This window comes from Eumetopias jubatus, unplaced genomic scaffold (assembly GCF_037043125.1).
Source record: "Eumetopias jubatus isolate StellerSeaLion01/CBP00866 unplaced genomic scaffold, mEumJub1_p1.0 scaffold_7, whole genome shotgun sequence".
Classification (NCBI taxonomy): Eukaryota; Metazoa; Chordata; class Mammalia; order Carnivora; family Otariidae; genus Eumetopias; species Eumetopias jubatus.
The window spans coordinates 80685915-80713420 of record NW_028274813.1 but is presented as its reverse complement, the minus strand read 5'-3'; the positions used below and the strand labels follow the sequence as shown (position 1 = coordinate 80713420).

The following is a 27506-nucleotide window of genomic DNA, read 5'->3' as shown; positions in this document are numbered from 1 at the left end:
AAAAAAAAGGCAAAAAAGCAAATCTTGCGGAAGGGGGACAATCTGATTTCCAGAGTTACCACATAATTAGATTCACATGTTCAATGTTGAACAAAAAAGCTCAAGGCACACAAACAAACAGTAAATTCATTTTTTTTCCTTTTCCCACTGTAAGAAAAAAAGAAAATCAAGAGAAACTGTGCCTAAAAAAGGCATGGCAGATCTATTAGACCAAGGCTTAAAAAAACCATAAAATTGGGCACCTGGGTGGCTCAGTCGTTAAGCGTCTGCCTTCGGCTCAGGTCATGATCCCAGGGTCCTGGGATGGAGCCCCACATCGGGCTCCCTGCTCTGCAGGAAGCCTGCTTCTCCCTCTCCCACTCCCCCTGCCTGTGTTCCCTCTCTCTATCTCTTGCTGTCAAATAAATAAAATCTTTAAAAACAAAACAAAAAACCAAACCAAAAAAAAAAAACCCCATAAAACTGTCTTAAGGAGAAAGTTAAGAAAACAATGTACAAACAGAATGAAGTATTAATAAAGAGATGCAAATAATGAATCATGGAACACTACATCAAAAGCTAATGATGTAATGTATGGTGATTAACAATAATAAAAAAATCTTGAATCAAAAAAATTAAATAAATAAATTTTTAAAAAAATCTAAAAAGAAACAAATTCCGGAGCTGAAAAGCACAATAAATGAAACAAAAAATTCACTACAGAGATTCAAAAGCAGATTTGAGCAGGCAGAAAAAGATATGTGAACTTGAAAATAGACAATAGACATTATTGAGTCTGAATAACAAAAAGAAAAAGTTAAAGAAAAGCAAACAGCTTAAGGGACCGTGGAACACCATAAAGAGGACCAACATAGGGGTGCCTGGGTGTTTTAGTTGGTTAAGCATCAGACTCTTGATTTTGGCTCTATGATCTCAAGGTCATGAGACTGAGCCCTGTGTCAGGTTCTGCTCTCAGCATGGAGTCTGCCTGGGATTCTCTCTCCCTCTCCCTCTGCCCCTCTGCACTGCACCCCCCCACCCTCCCAATAAATAAATCTTAAAAAAAAAAGAATCAACACACATATTGTGGGAGCTGCAGAAAGAAAAGAAAAAGGGGCCAAGCAAATACATGAAGAAATAATAGTTTAAAACTTCGTAAATTTGATGAAAGACATCAATATAAACATCTAAGAAGCTCAACAAACTCCAAACAAGATGAATTCAAGAGAGCCACACTTCAGATAGAGAGAATCTTGAAAGTAACAAGACAAACGTGAACCGTCACATTCAAGGGATCCTAAAAAAGATTACTAGCAGATTTATCTTTAGAAACTTTGGGGGCCAGAAGACAGTGGGTAGATATATTCAAATTACTAAAAGAAAAAAAAAGTCAACCAAGAATCCTTTATCTGGCAAAACTGTCCTTCAAAAGTAGGATAGAAACTAAGACATTCCCAGATAAACAAAAGCTGAGAGAATGTTACCACTAGATCTGTGCTGTGAAATAAAATAATACGAGACAGTAACTTGAAGCTGTACGGAGAAATAAAGATTTCAATAAAGCTAAGTGCATGAGTATTTTAAAAAGCAGTAAAATTTTAACATTGGTTTGTACCTGACACATAGTAAAGCTTCAATAAATAGTAGTGGTAATGGTGATGTCAATCATCAGATACACCACTAATCCACAATACAATAATCGCTATGAAAAACTAGATCATTATTTATAAGAAGAGACTTTTTTAATAAAGAAGGAGGAGAAATTAGGAGCTCAAAGAGCTTATGGAGAGATTCTGAGAAGCTAAAGTTAACAGATTCTAAAGGCAGTGAAAAATTTCAACCTCCAGTGTTTTTCCTTTTTCTGAAAGAAATTCTAGGGTATTTTATAGAGAGGGGAAAAGGAAAATGCCACAGTCACTAAATAACTGCAACTTCTGAAGATATATTCCAAGCTATTTTGGGAAATATAGAGCAAAACTCCCATCATAAAATTACTGGACTGTTTGCCAAAAGTACTTAAAATAGACCAAGTCAAAAATGGGTACAAGTGCATTTTTGTTTCATTAATAACAACTAACAATTTGGGAGAGCAGAGTAACATTAAATATGTACTTTCAAACTACTATGTACTTTATTATAGTTGCTACCTTACAAATAGATAATTACATGTTTACAAATTGTATTATCTAAGAAGTAGTATAGTTGGTAACTAGACTTGAATGTTTTCACTAGTAACTTCCTGAAATATCTTTGACTCCAAGGAAAAATCATTTCATTTTTGAACTAAAAGTGCCAAATTCAAATTAGATTACTTCTAACCAAAATCAATAATTGGTATCTCAAACAGTTGCTTCACATTTAGTTTTCTGGATGATATAAAAAGCTAGTATCCTTTATAAAGACACCAAGAAATATCAAACTGTATTATTATCAAATACATAATTTTACTATCTATTAATAAAAATTTGTCTTTAATGCTATGTTCTGAGCTGAGTTGGATTTTAGACATTTTTAAAAAGGAACAGAAGGAATAATGGCAGTGTTTCTCACATAACAGCAGTTCAACTACAACAGAAGGGAGGGAGCCAGCACTCTTTAAATATATGTATGTCATAAAGGAAAGACTGAGGAACTGCTCCAGATTAAAGGAGAATAAAGACATGTGACATCTAAGTGCTATGTGATCTTATATGGAAGGTACAAAAATGTTATAAGAACACTATTAGGTCAGTTGAAAAAACTGGAACATGGACTGTAGATTAAAGCACCATAGTTATGTTAAACTTCCTAAATAGGATACTTAAACTGTGACTAAGAAAATATCCTTGTTCTTAGGAAAAATACACTGAGGTACTAAGAGGTAAAAGGCAGAATATATGCAACTTATTTCAAATAGTTCAGAAACAAGTGTGTGTGTGTGTGTGTGTGTGCGCGCGCGCGTGCACACACACACACGCTGGGGGAGGGAGAGAGAATGACAAAACCAACATGGCAAAATGTTAAAAAATTGACATATTTGGGGAAAAAATTTGGTGTATTTGGGTAAAAGATGTACAGGAGATCTTATACTATTCTTGCTAAAAGTTGACTCTTTGCAAAGAAATGAAATGGATAAACAAAAAAGGCATAAATGCAAAATAAACAGGGGCACCTAGGTAGCACTGTCAGTTAAGCATCAGACTCTTCGTTTCGGCTCAGGTCATGATCTCAGGGTCCTGAGATTGAGCCCCCCCTCGGGCTCCATAATCAGTGTGGAGTCTGCACAAGATCCTCTCTCCCCGGGGCACCTGGGTGGCTCAGTCTTAAGCGTCTGCCTTCGGCTCAGGTCATGATCCCAGGGTCCTGGGATCAAGCCCCACATGGGGCTCCCTGCTCCACTGGAAGCCTGCTTCTCCCTCTCCCACTCCCCGTGCTTGTGTTCCCTCTCTCACTGTGTATCTGTCAAATAATAAATAAAATCTTAAAAAAAAAAAAAAATTCTCCCCTCTCCCTCAGCCCGGCCCTTCACTCCCCTCTGCACACTCTTTCTCTAAAATAAATAAATTGGTTTTCTTTAAAGAACAAATAAACAGTAGTAGGAATGAAAGGGGAACAAAACTGAAAGCACAGCAAAACTTTAGAAAGTAATAAGGAATACAGTGTAAGATTTTATACCCCCAAATTTGAAAAAGTAAGTGAAATAGCCAGTATCCTAGCAAAAAAAAAACTATAACTTAATCAAAACCGATTGAAAAGTAAACAGAAAACCACTGGAGACCTATAACAATCAGAGAAACTGAATCAGTAGGAAATAAAAGTAAAAGTGGATAAGGGAATAGAAAATGAGATACGCTGTGATTCCTTCAGCACCTCTAAGAGATATAAAGACCATCATCAAGAAGACTATCCCCTGCAGAGAAATTTAGAAGGGATTACTACCAGCAGAAACTGGAGAAAACTGTAGTCACTGACTTCTAATTAAGACACTGTTTTAACTCCTGGTGGCCGCACAAACAACATAAAATTCTTGGGCACAGGCAATAACCCCTGCTTCTTTACTTGGCTCTTTCCCAAGCTCCCATAGGCTGTTAGATCTCAAACTGCTAAACTAAAACAAAACCTTAAACAATTCTCTTCTCCCTCTACTGATCTGTATAATTTGGAGAGGGGACCACACAACTCCGAAGGAGTCAATTTCAATGATCTGAGGATTTAACAGCCATGAATCTTTATTAATCAATTTACACAGCAATATTTATATAACACAAAAACCATTTAGAAACAAAAGAATATTCAAAAACATAATGACAGGTGGAGAGCTTCAGCCTTTGAGCTAAATTAGACCAAAAAAAAAAAAAAAAGAGAGAGAGAGGGAAAGGATATAAAAGATTTGAATAACTTAATAAACATGGTTAAACTTTATAAATCCAAACCTTTGCATTACAGTGAACTGAAGCTTTTCAAAAGGCTATGGACATTGGAATGAGAAAAGGTCTTAAATCAGTAACTGAAGTTCCTCCCAAAAAGACTAAAAAAGAAAAACAGAGCAAGCAGAAGGAAGAAAATATTAATAAACAGAAACCAATCAACTGAAATAAAAATCAAAGAAAATAGAAAGAAAATCAATGAAACAAAATGCTGTTTAAAGAAAACATTAACTGACAAATTAATAATGAACAAACAAATCACCAATTTCAGGAACGAAAACAAGGGACAGCACTAAGGATCTTGAGCCTTTAGAAGTATAATTGATATATTAGGAACAACTTTTCAATCATAAATTAGACAACTTAGAAGAAATGAACCAATTCTTTAAAAATCATATATTATCAAAACCCAATCAAGATAAAAGAAAACCTGAATAGTCCTATAACCATTAAAGAAATTCAATTTGTAATTAAAAGCTTTTAAAGAAATCTCTCTATACTGAAATGATTTAACTGGAGAATTCTACCAAATATTTAAAGAAGAACTAACACCAATTTTACACACTCTCTCCCAGAAAACAGAAAAAGAAGGAACACTCCCCAGTTCATTTTATGAGGCCAGTATTTACACCTTGATACCAACACCAGACAAATACTAATACCAAAAAAGAAAACTACAGACCAATACCTCTCATAACTTAAATAAAAAATTCCTTAACAAAGTAGAAGCAAATCAGGGCACGTGGCTGGCCCATTCAGAAGAGAATGTGACTCCTGATCTCAGGGTCACAAGTTTAAGTCCCACATTGGGTGCAGAGATTACTAAAAAAAAAGTAAATAAACTTAAAAAAAAATAGTAGCAAATCAAACCCAATAATATATAAAAAGATTATACACCATGACCAAGTAGGATTTATTCTAAGCCACAAGGCTGGGTCAACATTCAAAACTCAATCAATGTAATCTATCATATCAACAAGCTAAGGATGTGATCATACCAATTGCCTGCAAAAAGCATTTGACAAATTTGAACACCCATTTATGATAAAATATATCCGCAAGTCAGGAATAGAGAATTATCTCAATTCATTAAAGAGCACTATAAAAAACCCTGCAGCTAACATCTTACTCAAGGGTAGAAGACTGAATGTGTTTCCACTAAGATCTGAACAAGGCAAGGATGTACACTAATGCCATTCTTCTTGAACAAAGCACTGGAAGTTCTTGTCACTGCAATAATGGAAAAAAAGAAATAAAGGCATTCAGATTGAAAAGGAAGGAATACAACTGTTTGTACTTGTATATGACATGATTGTCTACATTGAAAAAATCCAGGGAATCCAAAAACCTCATAGTTCAGCAAGGTAACAGGATACAAAAATCAATCACATCTCTATACAATGAGCATGTACTAATCAAAATTATAAACACGATACTGTTTACAAATGCTCTAAGAAAAATGATACACTTAACAAAACAAATATAGGACTTACATGCTAAAAATCACAAAATGCTAATGCAAGAATTCAAAGACCTTACTAGAGACAAACCACATTCATGAATTAGAATATTCAACATAGTAAAGATGTCAGTTCTCCCCAAACTGATCCATAAGTTTAATACAACTCCTATCAAAATCCAAGTAAGGATTTTTGTAGACATAGGTTAAGATTATTCTAAAATTTATATGGAAAGACACAGACCCTAGAATAGTGAAAATAATCTTAAGAAAAAAGAGTAAAATGGGAGATATCACTACCCTATATACAGGGACAGGGAGGGCTTCCAAAATAGTTATAGTAACATAATGTGTGATACTTTTAGAATGGTGCTGGAAAAACTGGACACTCATAGGCAAAAAAAAAAAAAAAAAAAGCAACCCTTGACCTGAGTATTATACAACATATAAAAATTAACTCAAGTTTGACCAAAGACTTAAATATAAAATGTAAATGTAAAACTATAAAACTTTTAGGAAAAAAAAAAATCAGATAAATCTTTGAGACTTAGGAAAGACAAGAGAGTTCTTGGACTTGACACCAAAATCATGATCAATGAAAGGAAAAAATTGATAAATTGAACATCATAAAAATTTAAAACTTTGGCTCTGCAAGACTCCATCAAGAAGATAAAAAGAAGGGGCGCCTGGGTGGCTCAGTCATTAAGCGTCTGCCTTCGGCTCAGGTCATGATCCTAGGGTCCTGGGATCGAGCCCCGCATCGGGCTCCCTGCTCAGCCAGGGGCCTGCTTCTCCCTCTCCCACTCCCCCACTTGTGTTCCCTCTCTAGCTGTCTCTCTCTCTCTGTCAAATAAATAAATAAAATCTTAAAAAAAAAAAAAAAAAGAAGATAAAAAGAAAAGCTATGGACTGGGAGAAAATATCTGCAAAGTACATGTCCCAACCAAGGACAAGTATCTAGAATATATAAAGAACTCTCAAAACTCAACATCAAAAAAAAAACAAAACAATTCAATGAGAAAAATAGGTAAAGGACCTGAAACTATTTTTCACTGAATAGGCACAAATAGGCACATAAAAAGATATTCAACATCATTAGCCATTAGGGAAATGCAAGTTAAAACCACAATGAGTTCTCTCACTACATACCTATCAGAATGACTATAATAAAAAATAGTAACTACACAAAATGCTGGCAAGAATGCCTAGAAACTGGAGTGTTCATACACCGTTAATGGAAATGTAATATGGCACAGCCACTCTGGGAAAAAGTCTGGCAGTTTCCTACGAAACTATCATACATTCAACAATTGCACTCTTGATCTTTTATTCCAGAGAAATAAAACTTAGATTCATAAAAAGGACTTGTACATGAATGTTCAGAGCAGCTTTATTTTCAATAGCACAAAACTGCAAACAGTCTACATGTCCTTCAATGAGTCAATGGTTAAACAAATTTGGTACAAAGACATCACAGAGTACTAGCCAGTAATAGGAACAAACTACTGATACACTCAACAACCTGAATGAACCCTCATGGAACAGCAGTGAATGAAAAAAGCCAATCCTGAAAGGTTACTTATGATTCCAAATATATAACATTTTTAAAATTACAAAATTACAGAAATGGAGAACAGATGAGTGGCTGCCAGGCCAAGGAGGAGGTGGATGTGGTTATAAAAGAGTAACAGGAGGGAGGATTCTTATGGTTACTGAATGGTTTTGTATCTTTTCTGTGGATGGTGAAACTGTATAGTTCTAAATACACACTGAAATAAGTACAAGTAAAAGTAGGAAAACCTGAATATGATGGTTTATATCAATGTGAATATATAGTCTGATTGTGATTATACTATAGTTTTGCAAAACGTTACTAATGGGAAAACTGGGTAAAAAGTAACAGGATCTCTTCATATTATTCCTTACAACAAAAATTGGTAATCTATAATTGTCACAATAAAAATATCAATTAAAAAGTCTATGGAACATCTGCAAAACTAGATTTCAAAAAAAAATGAGTATCAACTTCTGGTAGGGAAACCTGAGACATTAAAGACACTTTCTTATAATAAAGGCCATCTCAAAGCACCAGCTAAATCATACTTGTGTCTGCAACACTAGAAATTCCATTAAATTCACAAGAAGCCAACACTAGCATCAACATTTAACATTATTTTCAAGTTCTAGCTAATGCTACACAAAAGGAAGATAAGTTGCATGAAAGAGCTTAAAGGATACCCCAAATGACCAAAAAAAAAAAAAAAAAAGACATTGTTTAGTGTTCTGAGTGAGCAAAGTTATACCAATAAAAAAGGGTAAGGACAACTAATGAGTGGACAACTAGTATTAGCAGTTATTAAACTACATAAAACTTAGTTAAAAAGTGAAATATTCACTTAGCAATCAACAGAAACCAGTGGAACTGAATAGGAACTGTAATGGATTGAATTACATCCTTCTGAAATCTAGGAAGAAAAGCTCTCATCAGAAAATGAACCAGTTGGCAACTAGATCTTGGACTTTACAATAAATTTCCACTGTTTTAAGGCAGCCAATCTGTGGCTTTTTGTTATGGCTGCCCAAGCAGACTAATATAAGAAGTCTAAATCAAACCATCATACTGTATTATATCATAAACTTCAAAAGTCTAGCATATAGAAGGGACTCAAATATCTGTTGATTAATTAAAGGAATAATATCAATCAAGTAATCTATTAAAGGCATGGTACATTCTATTTAGATTCATAAAGCAAAAGTAGTGAGGAAATATTTATAAAGTTAATAAAGTCAATAATTTGGGGTCAAAGAATTTGGGCTTTAATTTAGCTATCAGGGAGGTCATTAGCTATCATTAACAGTTTAATGGCAGTTGGAATGTCATGGAAGCGATGTGCAATATATCACAATGAGGTATAAAACAGAAACATGAAGCCAAGATAATCCTGATGAGCCTGACAGACCAAATCAGCCAGTATAAATCAATCATTAAACAATGAAATATTACTTTAAAATTAATAATTGAATATTAAAGAGGAAGTATAATATAATCAGTAAAGAGAATGAAGCAAGTGTTAAGCTGAAGTTTTCTGAAAAGACAAGATAAAAGCAACTAGAAAGGTAATGTGGGACATATTCCAGATCTTAATTTTCAAGAAAGTTATTGCATGGCTCTAGAAGAAAGAGAAGAGAAATGGTAACAGGCAGGCTTTTTTTTCTCTTCAAGGAATACTGGCAATATTAAAGAATTAACTGGTGTAAAACAACTGCTGGGAGAAAAGTCACAAAATTCATGGCTATACAGAAAAGCCATTAATAGTACAATTTATTATCTTTTCTAAAGATAATAATGAATTGGTAATTTTGGACTAGATGAATGTTATTATCATTTCTTCCATTCCAATCCTTCCCAGGAAAACTGGTTTGCCCAAGGTTCTTTCTCTAACTCAGTTTTCCTATTTTTCCATCTGTGACTTACCTGCGACAATAAAAAGGCAACCGTTCCTTCCCATTTTCATTTCCTCAGGAATAGCAAGTTGTCTGCCTACATTCTCTATTCCACATAAACTTTTAACATGCTATCTTTACAGTTATTTAGTTAATGTAAAAGAGGGGAAGGCATTTCTGTAAGTTCAATGCATGCTTTTGGTGAATCATGAATGAATAATTCAGTAAGGCAACATCATGGAAAGGACTGCTTTGGGAAACAGGCAGATAAATTCAAGACAAAAAAAAAAAAAGAGTAGTGACCAGCTTATAAGTTTTTGTGTTGAGATAAGGAAACAATTGTCTCAAGGAAATTTTGGGAAACTACTAAATATCAGACCCAGGTTGTAGAAAATTCAGTATAATAAGCAATACAGAAGCTAGAGAAAGTTAGGTAAAACCGGGCCATGAAAAATATTAGGAGCCTTGTCTGCCGTAACACAGGCAAGACAGGAGAAATGTACAGATGAAAAGAATGAAACAGAATCAAAAACAAAGAACATTTGTTTGAATAAATGGAAGAATCACTAATTCCTAGGTCTATAACTGTTATTGTTGCACTATTTGAATCCATTCACCAAGTCCACAAAAGGTTCAAGATCTTACATAGTGTAGCATAAAATATTAGCCAAAATTACAGATTAATTCTACTTTAAGGATACTCAAGATTTGAAAATCCAAACATATAAACTAAAATATGAGGACTTATCCAAATAGAAATCTTACTCAACTGTTACCTAGGTAACTTTTTCTCGGTAAAACCTTCCTTGGTTATCCAATCTAAAGTTTTAACAAACCTCCCTACAAAAAACTCCCTACCGCTTTTTTCCCTGATTTGTTTTTCCCCCAGCACTTAGAACTGTCTAGCATATTATTTATTTTGTTTATTTATTATAATATTTTTTTGTCCCTCACCAGAATGTTGTCTTAAAAACTGGGACTTGTTTATTTAAATATCCCCAGTGCATAGAATATGTCGAGCACACAGTAGCTACTCAATAAATACTTGTTACATGAAAGACTCACCTTTAAAAAGGGAGTATTCCCTTTTGATAATGTAGGAATCAATAAGTTCCTTTAGTGCAAGGTAAGCCAAAAACTCATCACATACTGGAGACTGAAATATGAATGAGAGTGGTTTGAATGACTGACAAGAAAAATTTAGATTGGATTAAAAAAGAAAATAATAGGAGATAATGAAGCCAGAAGGAGTCTAGTGAAATTGGGAGAAAACTGGTGTAACAAAGTGATAGAGTAAGCACGACACTCTAAGAGCAAGGAGAGGGGAATAAAATAGAAATGACAGGAAATTGTAAAATTCCTCAAATAGAACAGTTTTGAGTAACAACCAGATCCAGGAAAGTAGGTTGCTGAAATGAAGACCAGAAAGTCAAGACTATGCAAAGAAAAGCAGCCAAAAATGATGATGAGGCTCCGATGTGGAAAAGCTGGCTATGGGAAGGAACTGCTACGGTCAATAGATGAAAATGAAAGCTAGAGGATGGTGATCTAAATGTAACAGAATGTCAACAGAGGGATCTATATATACATGGGTGATAGAGTAATATTCTGTAAGAGGAGTAAGGAACAATAAAAATGCTGAACTATCTCTACTCCCACTCCCATTTTTCCCCCTAACTTTGCAGTATTAGGGTGACTAGAACCAGTATCTTTCAAGAGATGGAGCTGCTGAATCCTAAGTGGAAAGCTAGTTAATGCAACTGATTTTCAATGGAGGAAAAGTTCTGTAGAAGGACTGATGTTTCACAATGGAATAATTCACAGAGGCACAGTGGGAAAGGCTAAGCAGAAAATTGTTGTTCTGTACTTTTATAAAGTTTAATCCAAGGCAGAAAGATGATCCCTGATCTTCTAAGGTTTCCAATGGTGGAGAGTGGGTAAGTTTCATTTTTTAAAAAAGCCACTGCTATATTTTAACTACTTTATTTTCTTCCTAGAAAATAAACACTCTAATTTTGTTTTAGTCTCTACTATCTGGAAAGAAACCCCATTTTAAAAATGTGTCTTTTTAAACAACAGAACTATTATCATCTAGGCATTTTAACTTTTATAATCATTTTTATCCACAACTTAATTACTTATCAAAAAAACAATTCCTTAAATCTCTGGCAAATTCTTAAAACTTGAAATGTTTCTTATTTTTCCTTTCTTCATTTTAATATTACTTTGTCACTCTAAGCTTATAATGGTATCTTTAACTTTGCTTTGACATAGCACAGTGCCTTTTTCTTGTTTCCACAGAATGTTTTAAGTAATCCAGATGTTTTAAGAGTCCTACTTTATCTTTCTATATAGCCTACCCTATTTCTTGTTATCTCTTAGTATATAAGCTTTTAAAAGCATAATACCTTTAAATTAGTAAATTTGTAGTATTTTTATTGTCTACTACATAAAATTACTTTAGTTATTTTAGAATCCCATAATTAAAAACTGTTTTTAGTAATATTTTAGCAAAATTTTAAATATTACTAATAGTTTATTCAAGTACTCATAAAGCCTCTAAAGGTATATTGTAATTCAGTGTTCAAATTTATATATCACATGCAATTTAGTTAAATGGTCAAATAATACAATGTATACACATGGTAAACACTCCGATAAGATGTTTGCCTATCAAGTAAGAGTGTCATATTAACAGAAAGGTCACTGTATCTAGTGAAAATTGAATTCAAAAGAGAAAGTTTCTATCATGGGAAATGTGAAGCTCTACAGTGAAGATTATCTACCCAAATTAACAGTTAAATTTTAGTTAGCATTTCTAAAAATGTGATCCAAGAGAACACCAGCTTTTATTGGAGAAATCAAGGCTGTAAAGATTTAGAAGGAAATGGAGGCTATAATTCATATAAATTAAAAAAAAAAAAGGAGTTCTGAGAATCCATCCTTGTCAAAACCATTCCACCCATCCCCAAGTGTCCTTATTACCTAATGAAAGGTAGTCTTTCATTATCTTGGGCTACAACACCAAAACCTGGTGTTTCTTTTGAATTCCTTCTCAATCACCAATAAAGTATGAAAGTCAATGTAGAGAAGAACTTTCCAACCTTTTCCTCAGGCATGCTTAGAAAAATAATGATTGTAAGGCAACCTGGAAAGAGGAGGAACTGCTAGGGGTGAAGAGGCAAGCAGCCTGAACTTTGACCTATTCAGGAGCTCTAATTTAGAGTAGGAAGGGTAGCCTCAGAAATAAATTCCACCAGTGTAAGCATCAGAAAAACAGGCAAATTACAGGTAAGCATTATAGGAAATAATTTCTGATCCTCTGAATGAAGGAATGAATGACCTCATTGCACAAAAGCCTGCCTTCCTGAAAAAATCCCAGTCAGCCTGCTCTTTATCCGTGCTCCCTTTCTTGTAAAAAAAAAAAAAAAAGTGAACTATAACCATTTGGGAAGTGTAACAAGACATTTTTAGTACAAGTAACTATAAATCAAAGACTGGAAAAAGTCTTCTACCAAAGTGCTTCCTTTACCTTTGAGAAAAGCCATCTTTCTTCTTCACTATTGTTAACCAGTATTCTGACTTATATACACTTTTTTTTAATTTTTTATTGTTATGTTAATCACCATATATTACATCATTTGTTTTGGTGTAGTGTTCCATGATTCATTGTTTGTTCATAACACCCAGTGCTCCATGCAGAATGTGCCCTCTTTAATACCCATCACCAGGCTAACCCATCCCCCTACCCTCCTCCCCTCTAGAAACCTCAGTTTGTTTTTCAGAGTCCATCATCTCTCCTGGTTCGTCTCCCCCTCTAATTTACTCCCCTTCTAGTATTTCTTTATTAAGCTACACAAGTGTTCTCAGATTACTAATTATCAATCCTTTCTTAAAGGGCACAAGTTTTCTTAGAGGGTACAAAAGGCAGGGATCTCACTTCATTTCTGTAATTCATCTAAGGTAGATGATTCTACAATGTGACTCACATAAGAAATGAGTACAGAACAGTTTTTACCAAGTATCTTTTACATGATTAACTACTGCATGGTTAACTGCAGTTTATTCACCAAGGATTTTAAAGAAAACCATCAACTTGGGAAGAACTTTGTAAAATTATAGACTCGACAGTCATAAAGTACTACTTCTTTTTTAGATAAATCATGAAACTAGAATCCAGAAAAATGGATTAAAATAAAACCAATCAATAAAAATATCTATAGATAAGGACATTAATGATCCCAAATTACAGTGATAATGAAAAAGATATATACTTCAGTTCGGTTACTGCTTCAGAATTATCTTGGTCAGATGTGCAAACCCAAGAGAGGGGGCCAAATAATGTGCTTATTTCAACGTTCCTGTCCCATTTATCTTGAGATTCCATAAGACTTTGCTGTTTTCAATTTATATCCATGCATTACTGCCTCTGCCTTTGATCACACAAGTCCCCCTCACCTAAAACTCTTTACTATAGGCTAATCCCTACAAGAAAAATGGCAACCCTCCAACTCAAAGTAATTTGTCTTTTATGTCTACACAGAGATATAGTTATCATCCATGTTTCACAAATAAGTTTCTTCTAGGCAAAATGGTCAGGTGAAACAACAGATGTTCTGATTCCTGGGTCCAGTGCCTCTATCAGAAAAACCTATTTTCTTGTTGGTCTATTATGATTCTCTACCCTAGGATTAGGTTATGGGCTCAAATTAACTCCTGACATAATGAAGTAAGTTTCCGTGTGTTCTTTCTGAATCCATTTTATTCTCACTAGCTTTATGTCAAAGCCACACTCTGAGTAACCACCTAATCCATCAATCTGAGCTTTCACTCCTAGTTAATGCAGACTTGGTCCCATATTTAATTATCCTGAAGTAAACTGTCCACCTTCATTAATATAACTAATAATCTGTTTCACTCTGATTATTCCTTTTCTCTACTTCACATCTAGGTCATCTTTTCCTTGTTTTTATGCTTTTTCTAGCAAGCTTTCTTCTCCAACTCTTTCTCCACCTTTGACTTCTGTCTTCCTTTCTCTTCTTTTTACAAAGCTAAAACATGCCTTAAATCTTCACTATTTCACTCAGTTCCTAAAATCTACAACCTCTCCTCCAACAACATTCCCATTATTATTAGCTCAGACAAGAAGCATAAACTCCAGGACAGGTCACCATAGGCTCTTTCTTAGAAGTTTACAAGGCTTATTTAAATAAGTGTTAGTATATGCCATCTACCATCTTATGCAAACTCAAAACCACCCTTAAATATTTAAACTTTTAGAGATGACATGTTAAATTTCTTATATACACTTATGACTTCAACTGGGATTTCCTACAATCCTAAAACCACATTTTGGTTAATTGAGATACATTATCAGGAACGAATCATAAACTCAAAAAACAGAGTTGGAAAGCTTTCAAGAGGATTTAGGGTAACTCTCCATTTAACTGAGGCAGAAACTGGGGGACAGACAAGTTGGGCAACTTTCTAAATTACTAAAATAATTCAGTAATAAAAAATATCCAGAAACCAAACCAGAATTAAAAGTAGATTTAATCAAAATGTTCATGTATTGAAAGAATTTTTTGGAACTTAAAACACATTTTCAATAGAAATAACATTATTGATGCTAACTAAATGGGCTTACAAACTAGTCCACAATTACATATTTAAAGGAAATTCTAGTTATTTTTAAGAGTCTTGGAAATTTTTGGCATTTTATTCTAATTCTGCTTCTAAGTGTATGCTTTCCTTTTGCTTGATGCAGAAATGACATTAACATTACTCAGCTTTTCAGGTATCCTGATTGCAGTTGTTTTTTGGCTCACAAATAAAAAAGAGCTTTCCACACCAATTAAAAGAGAGTAAATACTTAACATTATCAAAGTTTAGATTCAAATTTTAAAATACATAGATGGAAGAAAACACTTATCTGGGTAGAAGACAGTGGTGTTAAAACCTAGTCTGGCAACCAGGTAGTCTTATGAGCCTAGAATAACTAGATTAATAGAGAATGAAGAGAAAGAACCTGAGAAAACAGACTCCAGAGTAGGAGCCAGTAAAATTTTCTATAAGGGTCCAGATACTTATGGTCTCTACTGAAAATACTCAACTTGTCATTGTAGTATGAAAGCAGCCAAAGACAAAATGTAAAAGAAGGGCTATGTTGCAAAAAACTTTATTTATGGACACTGAAATTTGAATTTTATGTAATTTTCATGTGTCACAAAATTATTACTCTTCTTCAAATTTTTTTCAATCATTAAAAAGTGTGAAAATCATTTTTTTTAAAGATTTATTTATTTATTTGACAGAGAGAGAGACACAGCAGGGAGAGAACACAAGCAGGAGTGGGAGAGGGAGAAGGCTTCCCGCAGAGCCGGGGGCCTGATGTGGGGCTCGATCCTAGGACCCCGGGATCATGACCTGAGCCAAAGGCAGATGCTTAACAACTGAGCCACCCAGGTGCCCCCCATTCTTTTTTTTTAAACTTGAAGAAGTTGTTGCTTTTTTTTTTTTTTTTAAGATTTTATTTGTCAGAGAGAGAGAGAGCAAGAGCGAGCACAAGGAGGGGGAATGGCAGGCAGAGGGAGAAGGAGCAAGGAGCCCGATGCGGGACTCGATCCCAGGACCCTGGGACCATGACCTGAGCGAAGGGCAGACACTTAACCGACCGAACCACCCAGGGCCCGTGTAAAAACCATTCTTAACTCATGGGTCATACAAAAACACGTGGCAGGCCTGGATATTCCTGGTGGACTACAGTTTATCAACCACTAGTCTAGGGGACAGTGAGAAAGAAGGCAGATTGTACCTGGTTTAATAACTGGGGGGACTATACATGTATTATATCTAATAAAAAATGTAGCTCCTTTCTAACACATATACATTCATGAGTCTCAGTTGCAAAGAAACAGGCATATTTCACTGTCTTTAAGATTAAAAGAGCTTAGAAACATAATCACTGATCCTGGGCAATTCTAATCAAAACTTTAAGTAGATAATTCATTCTATAGAATCTTAAAATTATAGCAGTAGGTATATTATTCATTACCATTTTGTCCCTGAGTCGCTCTCCACGGATAAAAAAGTCAGCACAGCCATTCTCTTCCTGGTGAGGGACTTTGAAGACCGTGACGCAGCTTAGTCCACTCCCTCCAAGTGGTAACCATCCACCACTTGAGTCATCCCGGGTCATCACCACAGCTCGCACTCGTGCATAACTATTACTAAAACAGATGTAAAGATTAGAAATTAGGTTTTCTATAAACAAGAAACAGCCAAGCTGTCAGTCTTATTTGAGAAATCAAAGACCACATTAGTTAATGTGTGGTAACTAAAATGTTTCCTACTTCCATGACAGTCCACAAAGTAACCTACTTGAAAGAGGTAAAAAACCACAAACTAACTAACTTAAAAGGTTAACCTTCATTTTGAAGACTAACCTTACAACAAAAGACTGCAGATCTTGTATTTCAATTCATCATTTGAGTAGTTGAAACACATCTGATTGCCATGGAAGAAGTTATAAAGGACCCCAGAGACAAATATTGTGAAACTATACAGGCCACTATCAAACTTGTCTATTTATGTCCACCTGTTGCAATATAATCAGGACAAATTACTGCTATATTTTAGCACATTTAATTATGACCTAAGTTTCTAACATTTCTAAAGTGCTGAAACAAACACAGTACAGAAGCCACATTTTTTATTTCTTCTAACAACTGGGAATCTAAATCACAGTTCATATAAAGACAAATGTTCTATTTCAAGAACTTATCAAGCAAATTCATCTACAGAAACTTTTCATGCTCTCTTTTTAGCAGTCTCTAAAGAGACCACATTCTAGTTCTAGCCGGAATCATTTCCTAATATTAACCACAACGGTTCTTTACGTAAAATCTAAGAAATGTGTCACATAAAGTAATATTTTAGATTACTGACATCTAAGCATTTTAGTTCCAAACTTTTAATATAATAATTATTAATGAAATCCTTTCTAAAAGTAGTATACCTTGATAACTTCTTAGAAAATTGTATTAAATATAACTTAAACTTGTCTTGGTTACTATGAATATCAACTGAGGTTCTATTTAACAGTTCTGTGCTACTTAGTGTCTTTGCATGTTCCAAGTGTTAGCTTGCCAGTTGTCATTTCTATTGTCCTAGTGCTTGTCTAAAATCTCCCTCTAGTTCATTTTTTTTTGCTTTACATATTTATACTTTACATACAATAACATATTGATCTTAAATATAAAATTCAACAATTTCTGACAAATGTACACATCTGTATAACCAACATGATAATCAAGATAGGGAACATTTTCATGACTCCAGAAAATTCCCTTAAGCCTCCTATCCATCAAATAGGTAACCACTGTTCTGTTTCCAAACAAATAATTAGCTTTGACTGTTATGGGCCTTCAATACCCATGTAATCAAACAGAACCACCATTTGTACCCTTTTTGTCTGACTTATTTGACTCATTATATTGTTGTATTAGTTCACTCTTTTTTACTACTAAGTAGTCCTTCACTGAATAAATAAATCACAATTCACTTGTTTCTTGTATTGATGGGCATTTGGATTGTTCCTAGTTGCTGACTATTCTGAATAAAGCTGTTACATAAATATTCTTGTACAAGTCTTTTTGTAGACATACTGCTTTCATTTCTCTTAATATGGAAGAATGGAACTGATGGGTTACAGGATAGTATGTTTAGCTATCAAAGAAATTTAACAAACTGTTTTCCAAAGTGGTTCTATCATTATACATTCCCAACAGTAATGCATGATAATTTCAGTTGTTCCATATCCCTGCTAATATTTGGTGTTTCCAGTCTTAAATTTTACTCATTATAGCGAGTTTACAGTGGCAAACCATTATGGTTTTAATATCAATTTCCCTGATGACTCATGGTGTTGAACAACTTTTCATATGCCCATGGGCCATTTATACGCCATCCTCTTTTTAAGTCTTTGGTCATTTTTTTTATTATGCTTATATTATTGATTTTTAGAAGTTCTTTATATATTCTTGACCCAAGTCTTTTGTCAGAAAGCTTTATACTTTTAAAGTGTCATTGTGTTGTGGTCAAGTGAGGAATCTAAAGTCATATTTTCACAAGTTGATCCTGACTCAGCAACTTACTAGTTGTGTGTCCTTGAGAAAGTTACTGTATGCACCTTTCATAAATGTAAACAATGCCTGACACATAATAAACAATATGTAAGTATTAATTATCATTTGTAAAACAAAGAATTAAAATTGTAGTAGTCATCCTGATAATTCAAAGCCAAGAAGGACCTGGGAAGAGATAAAATTTACAAAGTCAACCATAATTCTCTATTATTGGAGTCAAACTATCAAACTAATTCTTTAAGGGAAGTGCTACAAGTCTTCAGCTTTACAGGTTACTATTCTAAGCTTTTTATTATTCAGAGGCTCTGATTCTTGTCTGGGCCCCGTTCTTAACAATCTTCAACTCAGAGAACCGATCAGTATTCTATGAGTGCATACCATAAAAGCTGGTCTGACGGAAGTATCAAATTGGAGTCCCCCTCTTAGGTTGGGCTGGAACCTCTACTATAAATACACGTGACGTATACCAAGAAGCCAGGGAAGCTTGTTCCACTGAGAACCAGCTTGGAGGGATACAATCAATACTAGACAAAGGTCATTTGGTTTGTCAAGAATCTAACCTAAGGATACCCCAGAAGCACAGCACATAACTTAGACATATTAGGTTCAGATTAACGGTCTGTGAACTGAACTCATTCATTTAAAGGTCAATATGTTTGAAGTTCAGTGAAGTCATTTCAAAGGTAGAACTTGGGTTAAAACCTAACTTCAAGTTCCCAACAAGCATTTAAGTATTTATTTTACTGTAAGATCCTGACTCTTCCTTCTTACCTAATTCTGTAGTAAACTGGGAAGTTTAAGAATTTTATCCTAGGTTCTACAAGGCTTAAAAACCCAAGGAGTAAAATAACCCATTCAGAAGCTCAGGGCATATTTTGACTTTAGAGTATGAGAGCAGTTAACCTCTTTAGGGCACAGACTCTTATTTTTTCATCTTTGAATTTTACTAATTCTCATTTACAACTTGTATAATGCTTCTCAGCATATTTTATATTTAAAAAAATATAAAAATGTCCACAAGTAAGAGTATTAAAAAATATATAAAAATCCTAAGTAGTTATTTTAGGATGGTGAAGTTAGGTATTTTCCCTTCATTTCTGTTTCTTCAAAATTATTTTATAATTAATATTTATAAATTAAAAGTGATTTAAATAAAGAACTTACATTTTAACTATGTCTTGGCTTTACTCAAGATACTGTAAAATTTTTAAATGTTCTTAACAATGTATGAATGCATTTTTTAAAAAAGTATCCCTAACATAATTCTCTTTGCTAACCCAATTACTTTGTTTTGTACTTTATAAAGTAGAAACAAACCTAGAAGAAACATATTGCCCTTTCTAGAAAAATCAGATAAAACAAAGATCTCTTTAGTAGAAGAGTAATAAGGCTGCCTGATTCACTGTTCACTTTAATACAATAAAAGAAGTTTTAAAGCTGACCAGTAATTTATATACTTTTTTTAATCTCATGCTTTCATCTATACCAAATATGTCATTGTTTCCCTTATCTATTTCAAGCTGATCCTTCAAGCTTTAAAGTATTCCAGGAGCTTATGTAAATAAATCTGTATTGCCCCTACTAGAGCCTTTGTTAGTTTATAATTTAACTCAGCTTCCAACTTTAAGACCTAAGACTAGAATACGTACCGTAAAATTTTTCAATAAATAATAACGTGTGGGATGGGGTTTTGTTGTTTGTTTGTTTTTAAAGACAGACCTTCCTTCCTGCCAAGGTTAATCTTTTCACCTGTGCTTTTAATTCTTATAATCTCTTTACCTTCAAATTGTTTTCTTTTCCCAAATAAAAATAGTAACTCTTTTGTATAAAACATGCAACCTCACCTAAAGACTAATGGCAGCTCTTACAAACTGTCCTAGCTGCCTTGCAGCATAATAAAATTTGTACCTGTAATCCCCTCCTTAGATAAAAGTGACTTCAAAGCAAGGAACCAAACTGTATTATTCTATTTAAAATAATAATAAACATTTTTCCCTGATCATGTAAACAACAGAAGCCCATTCTAGTAAATGTGGAAAATAAAGAAAAATAACACTTGCCATCATAAAAGTTAAAATTGGATTTTACTCTCTGTGTATAATATTTGTACTCTATTAGTCTATTAGTCTGAGACAACAGCTATTTATGATGACAATTTATTCTTATTGCTAAGAATGCAACAATTTCCCTCTTGAGCTACTTTAACACTTAGTTGAAAGGCACTTGGTTCTCAGTGGTTTATCTTAAAAAATCTGACTTACTATTTAGTTGAAAGGCACTTGGTTCTCAGTGGTTTATCTTAAAAAATCTGACAGTAACTACCTTCTATAATTTTCTGAAATAGTTCAAACTAAAGCTCTATTCTTCCCTGTGGTAGTGGACTACCCAATAACCACTTTTTGGCCTAGCTTTTATTCTAATGAAACGAAGAGGCTCTTATTGTAAAACATAGCTGAGTTTCCTTTATTTTATTCAAAATCTAAATTGTCTCAACTGTTAATCTGATCTCATCTGAACAATTATAGCAGATCTTTCCTTTCAGCTATAGTCAGCAAATTAGAAAACTAATACAGAAGTCCAGGTGAGAGGTAATGTTGGATTGGCTTGGATGATAATAATGGACACAAGAGGAATGAACCGATTTGGGTCTATTTCGGTGGAAGAGCCAGGAGGATTTATTGATGGGGTTAAGCAAGTGTTCTAAATTATCTAAAATTCTTGGTCACCATGACCTTTATTTTCTAAAATTTTCAACTGGTACTTCAGTAAAGTTAAAGGCAAAAGAAGACCAAACATGAAGATAAATTTTGCCTCTCTTATATTGATCCATGTAGTTTCTTTTGAAATAGCAGTACTGTTTTACACATAATCCAGAGTAACTCTAAAGCTGTACGTTATTGTATTTTGTGGTAAATTCCTATTACGGTTGCACTTTCAAATTTGCACATTGGCAAAAACATTTCATATCAAATCAGGGTACAGTTATAGAAAATTCTACAAGCCCCAATAGTCTAATATGCAAAATGTCCTTGGCCTAAAAAATGGCCTTTTTTTTTCTTTTCTCCCTTGTATCATACTCTTGCTCTGTTATTACCAAGCCTATTACATACATCTACCCAATTGTCTCCTTGCTCTCTTCATTCTTTCTATACTATCTCTAATTTTCAACTGAGTTGTCCTTCTATTGATTTGCATAAATTCTTTATATTATCAACACTAATCCTCTGCCAGTTACATGAATTTTAGGTATCTTCTGATCTGTGGCTTTTTTCTTTTTTTTGTAATGTCTTTCGAAGAACAACACTTTTCTTTTACCATGGTCAAATGTATTTCTTTTCCTTTACGATTTGCGCTGGTGACTTTCTATAAGATCTCATACATACCTATTTTAAACCTTTTACATTCTATTAAAGGATAAAACTTCCTTATCTTTTTAAAATCATTTCAGCACAGAATTCTCTACTTTCTCTGAAAGTAAAAAAGTCCTTAAAGTCACCATGTCTGGCAGAACAAATATTCATGTATCTACTGAATTATAGCCCATGACCACTGACCAGAAATTAAATCCAATTTGGTCTTTGTTTCTCAGCTATACATGATTCTGTTTCCCCTGGGCACAGCAACCAAGTCTGCTATACATAGTGCTGATGAATTAAGACCTACCTTCATTAATTTCTTTTTGTATCTAGGGTCCACTATGGTCCAGAAAACTAATAGAAGATCAATTAAAGTGGGAAAAGGAGGCAGAAGAGGAGTTCAGAATCAGAGATTTGAAGATGCTATACTGCTTGGCTTTGAAGATGCAAGAAGGGTCATGAGACAATGAATGCAGGCCTCCAGAAGTTGGAAAAGGCAAGGAAACGGATTCCCTAGATCCTCCAAAAGGAATGCAGTCCTACCACTACTGTGATTTTAGCCCAGTAAGATCTAGTTGGATGTCTAATCTTCAGACTACAATATAACAAAATTGTGTTATTTTAAGCCACTAAGTTTGTAGTAATTTGTTATAGTAGCAACAGGAAACTAATACAAAAGATGAGGAGGGCAAACCTTCCTGAGGATATGAAAGCAATCCACATACAGGAGGCAAAAATAACTATTTTCCATTTCTAACTACAACAGTACCAAACAAAACTGCTAAAATATTAAAAAGAAACAAAAAAAACCCGTAGAATCCCTTAAGATTTGTTCAGGACAATAAGGATTTATATTTTTCCATAAGGAGGTATTTATAGTGACAAAACATTCCATGTCCTCAACAGTATATTTAAAGTATTACCATCCAGGTATTAAATATTATTTATTACAGAGACTGGGTATAAGAGAAAAAGGAAGCATTTAATAGAAGTAAGTAAGAATGATATAGCATTTCACAGTATAAGTACTTATTTTCTCAACTATAAAACATACAGATGATATTCAGAAGATAACCACACTACCCATTCATCTATTCACCTATCCAGGGAGCATTTATTTATATGCTTCATATAGAGACAAAATTTAAAAATTATGATCTCTTCCTAGAAGCTCATAATTTAGTGGGAAATATAAATAGTGGGATATGTTAAGACAAAGTGGGGAGTATAGGAGATGACTAAAATTCACATTAGATGTGGTTTTTGAACAGAAGTATATCAGGTGGAAGAAAAGCTAATAAGGACACTCCATGGAGAGAGCATGACACAAGTCCGTCACATTTAAGGACAACATTAAGTTAACTTAATGGATCTTACTGTATCAGGTCTTTCATACATGGTCAAGATTAATACTCTATTTTATCACAATAAAGAGACCATAGGGTGAAAATCTACCAAGGGAGTAGAATACTCTGATTTGTGTTTTTAAAAATCTCTCTAAGACCAAGAGCACTAACAGAACTTGACTGCATCCACCCTAATGAGATAGGTTATTTCAACCTTTTACAGATAAGGATATAAAAGACTGAGTTTGATTATAAAGGTAGAGGTCTTGAATTACTTGTTTTTTATTGGCAACTTTAAACTTGGAGCAAATATTATTTTCCACATAGTCATCACCAAAGCATCACATGGCAATTAATAGCATTGTGTTTAACAGCAAGCCAGATTTCCTAGATTCCAAAGGCAGTTGCATCATTTAAAAGTTATAACCTTGGGCAAATTACTTTGCCCTCTGTACCCCCATTCTCCTGGTCTGTAAATGGGCATAATAACTATCTACTGCAGTGTTTGAAAAGTAAATGAGGAAACGCAAGTAAAGCGTTTAGTATTTTACCTGGCTCAGTTTGGTGCCCAATAAATGTTACTATTATAATGCCTTCATATATTTAATCAACTTTATAATGTTATAATATCTGCATTCTGAAATTGTCTAAATTTATCTCATTCTGTATTTATGATGGTTTTGTATAATAAACCCAGGAGATAGCTTTTTACTTTTAGTAAGGAATTGTTAGCCACAGCTAAGTATCAAATATCAGTTCTCTAACTCTTCCACATACTGCTTACATGATGGAAGCACTTCTAACCGAGTCACAGGCATCTGGGAAGTCTCCCAGGAGGAGGAGAAATAAAACTAAAATCTAAAAAGGATAAATAAAGAGGTACTCACAAACTATCCCTTTAGAGTCAACAGTTCTAGGTTCTGCTAGACAGTATCATCAACCTATGAAAGTAGTTTAAAACTCTAACAACTTTGTATGTCCTCTAACTTCCGGACCCACTACTGTCAATTCTCCCTGATTCCTTAATTACCAGCACTGATGACAGGATTTCATCTTTGGAATTACTCTTGGTCTATGTTAGAAGAGCTGAACTATAAAAATATTCATTGTTAAAAAGAGACCAGAACGTAGAAGACAGGCAACCAATATTAATACCAGAGTTCATAATGAGATAAAAGTATTAGAACGAAATATAGTAGTTTTAAAATAATCTTACAGTAGGAAAGGCCTAAGATCCAGAGGCCATTAAAAAATAAAGGGACAAATTCAACTATACGAAATACATTCCTGTATAGCAAAAACACCACACATGGTATAGTAAAAAAGGAGTGACAAATTGAGGAAAAAAAAAGATACAGCATATATTTATTAGTTTTCTATTGTTGCCATAATAAATTACTGAAAACAGTGGCTTAAAACAACACCAATTGATACAGTTCTGTGTACTAGAAGTCCTAAAGGCTTCACTGGGCTACAATTAAGGTGCTGGCAGCACTGTGCATTCCTTTCAGAGTAATACAGAAGAGAATATGTTTCTTTGTCTTCTCCAATTCCTAAAAGTCACCCACTTCCTTGGATTGTAGCCTCCTTCCATTCTCAAAGACAGGAACATTGCTTCTCTCTCACCCTTCTACAGTCACATCTCTCTCTGACCACCGTCCCACTGTCAGGAGAAGTTCTCCACTTTTAACAATGCAATACTATGTAGCCAGGATAAAAATGAGGAAGCTCTTGATGGTGTCAAAGTGAGCTGATCTCTAAGTTTTGTTAGGTTTGGATTTTTTTTTAAGGTACATTAAGTATGTTTAGTATGCTATCATTTGTGGGGAAAAGACACACACACATATGCTTGCATATGAATAGAATCTTTACAAAATAGAACCGATTAACTGTTTCTTTCGCAAGGGAAAAAATACAAGAGTAATTTTCCTTTCATTAAATACTCCTTTATATTTTTTCAATTTTGCATTATATTATGCATTATCCTTTATGCAAAAATGTATTTACCAAACTTTTTTTTTTAAGATTGTATTTATTTATTTGACAGAGAGAGACACAGTGTGACAGGGAACACAAGCAGGGGGAGTGGGAGAGGGAGAAGCAGGCTTCCCGCAGAGCCAGGAGCCCAACCAATGTGGGGCTCAATCCCAGGACCCTGGGATCATGACCTAGCCAAAAGCAGACGCTTAACCGACTGAGCCACCCAGGCGCCCTGTATTTACCAAACTCTTAAACACACACGCACGCACTTCCTGAAAGGGCTATATGATCTCAGAATGGTACTTGTCTCTGTAACAAGAGCTAACAGTTTTTGTACACTTATCATTTATACAAAAATGAATTTTTAGTGGAATGCAGATTGATTTTAACAGCCTTCTTGCCCTCCCTGATGTCAAAACCTGCCCCACCCTGCACACTGAATCCCTCCCAAGAACCTGAAAGAACCAGTATCACTGTTCCCACCTTTTTACAATGTATAATTCTCCCTAATAACAGACTTGTTTAAATATAGCCTAGCATCTCAGCCCTCTCCACATTCCATAGAACATCCCCACAAATTACATCATATATATGTATTTCTTCTAAAGATATGGGGCTCGTTAAGGAAATAGGACATGCCTGAAGGAAGTTGGATATTCGCATGTTGGATGTACAAATAACAGGCATCTTTTTAAAAGATTTTATTTATTTATTCGACATAGAGAGACAAAACGAGAGAGGGAACACAAGCAGGGGAAGTGGGAGAGGGAGAAGCAGGCTTCCTGCTGAGCAGGGAGCCCGATGCGGGGCTTGATCCCAGGACCCTAGGATTATGACCTGAGCCGAAGGCAGACACTTAATGACTGAGCCACCCAAGCGCCCCTCAAATAATGGGCATATTATGAAGAGATACAAAGAGAGAAGGTGAAAGGTAAGGGAGGGAATTCCTTAGTCTTCCTAAGTCTTACACCTAAGATCAAGGATTTGAGAAGGAAAGGCTTGAGAGGGATTCCTGGGTGGTAGAAGAATGATTTCTACTCTTTGAAAGCAGACATAGGTTTAGCAAAAGGGTATTCTTACAAACTCCAAGGTGAACATGAACAATCTCTAAATTGTAATACATTATCTAGTTATATTTCTTACTTTCCAAAAAGTCTTCCCTGATGCCTATCATAGGTATGTCTTATAAATGCTTCCATCATGTAAAGTGTGTGTAGAAGACTCAAAATAATTCATACTTGATAGTTAGGTATGGTTAATAATTCCTATTTTAAAAGAAAAAGGGGACACTGATTTAGGTAAGGTACATGATATCCTTGTATGTACCACTATGTAATTACATGAGAAGTTCCTTTCTACAAGTAGGAAGGCATAGTAATCTACTTTTGTTTCTTGGTGCCTTTAGTAAAATTTTATTGCCTGATATTATCTGTGCTACCAGAAATATTAATGAAAAATATGTGGGCTTATGACTAAGATGAAGTAATTCTCATCTAAGTGCATCAGGTCAATACCAACAACATTTGGTGAGAGATTACTCCTCTTTCTGGTCAGGGAACAGACGCAGGGAGATTCAGGTGGCACTCATGAGTAAGTAAGTCTTTCACTGTTAACATAAATAAGATGTTTTCATTAAGAAATCCAGCAGAATCCTTTACATTTAGTACCCCCAACTTTTGAATATGTTGCCAATCCTTCTATATGGTTTTGTACATGTAACCTTATTTAGTAGAGGCGATGAGCATTTACTTTTTCAAATGCACCTGGAAGCAAGTATTAAGAGTGAAGCTTTACCCATGCTGAGAATGTATACAGTGTCTTGGCATTTAATAGCAAGGAACAGAGGAATAACGAGGGTAAGCTGACAACCCTGCATATCTAAGATGCCAATTCTTCACTGAGTAGGCAAACAAGCTGAGGATGCTAAAAAGATAATGGAGTCAGTGGCAGGGACCAAAATTAGTCAGCAGAATAATCTCGAGAAAAAAGAAGTATCTCTCCATATAGTATTTAAAAAACCACCAACAAGAATATCTGATAGTCCTGGATATGCCCAACATTTCAAAGTCCTAGGAGTACCTCCATAAAATAAGGTATTTAATAAATGCTTGTATAATTGAATCCAGAAATAAAAAAGAAAATCAGATGAAGTAGCATGAGGAATGCTCAACAATTATTATAAATACCTATCAACAGTGCTTTTGGAAAAAAGCAGACAGCCCAAGATCATTTAAACACTTAAGCAAATGAGAATCTAGTCAAAATTTAGGAGTCTTCAATGATGTAGGTACATAACTATGCAATGTTAATAATACTTTATCCTATAGAAGTTTAGAGGTTCTCTAAAAATGCCATACTAGTCTGAAAATAAAAAGTATAACAGCAAATAG

The 27506-nt window shown here is 34.4% G+C and overlaps 1 protein-coding gene across 1 annotated transcript in view; it reads right to left on the bottom strand.

Moving 5' to 3' along the window:
• Positions 1–27506, bottom strand: part of SPRED1 (sprouty related EVH1 domain containing 1) — a 114961-nt gene that overhangs the window by 39687 nt on the left and 47768 nt on the right. The window contains exon 2 of the mRNA XM_028119488.2: positions 16343–16517. Coding sequence (XP_027975289.1) covers positions 16343–16517 — 175 coding nt within the window. The remainder of the gene's footprint in view (positions 1–16342; positions 16518–27506) is intronic.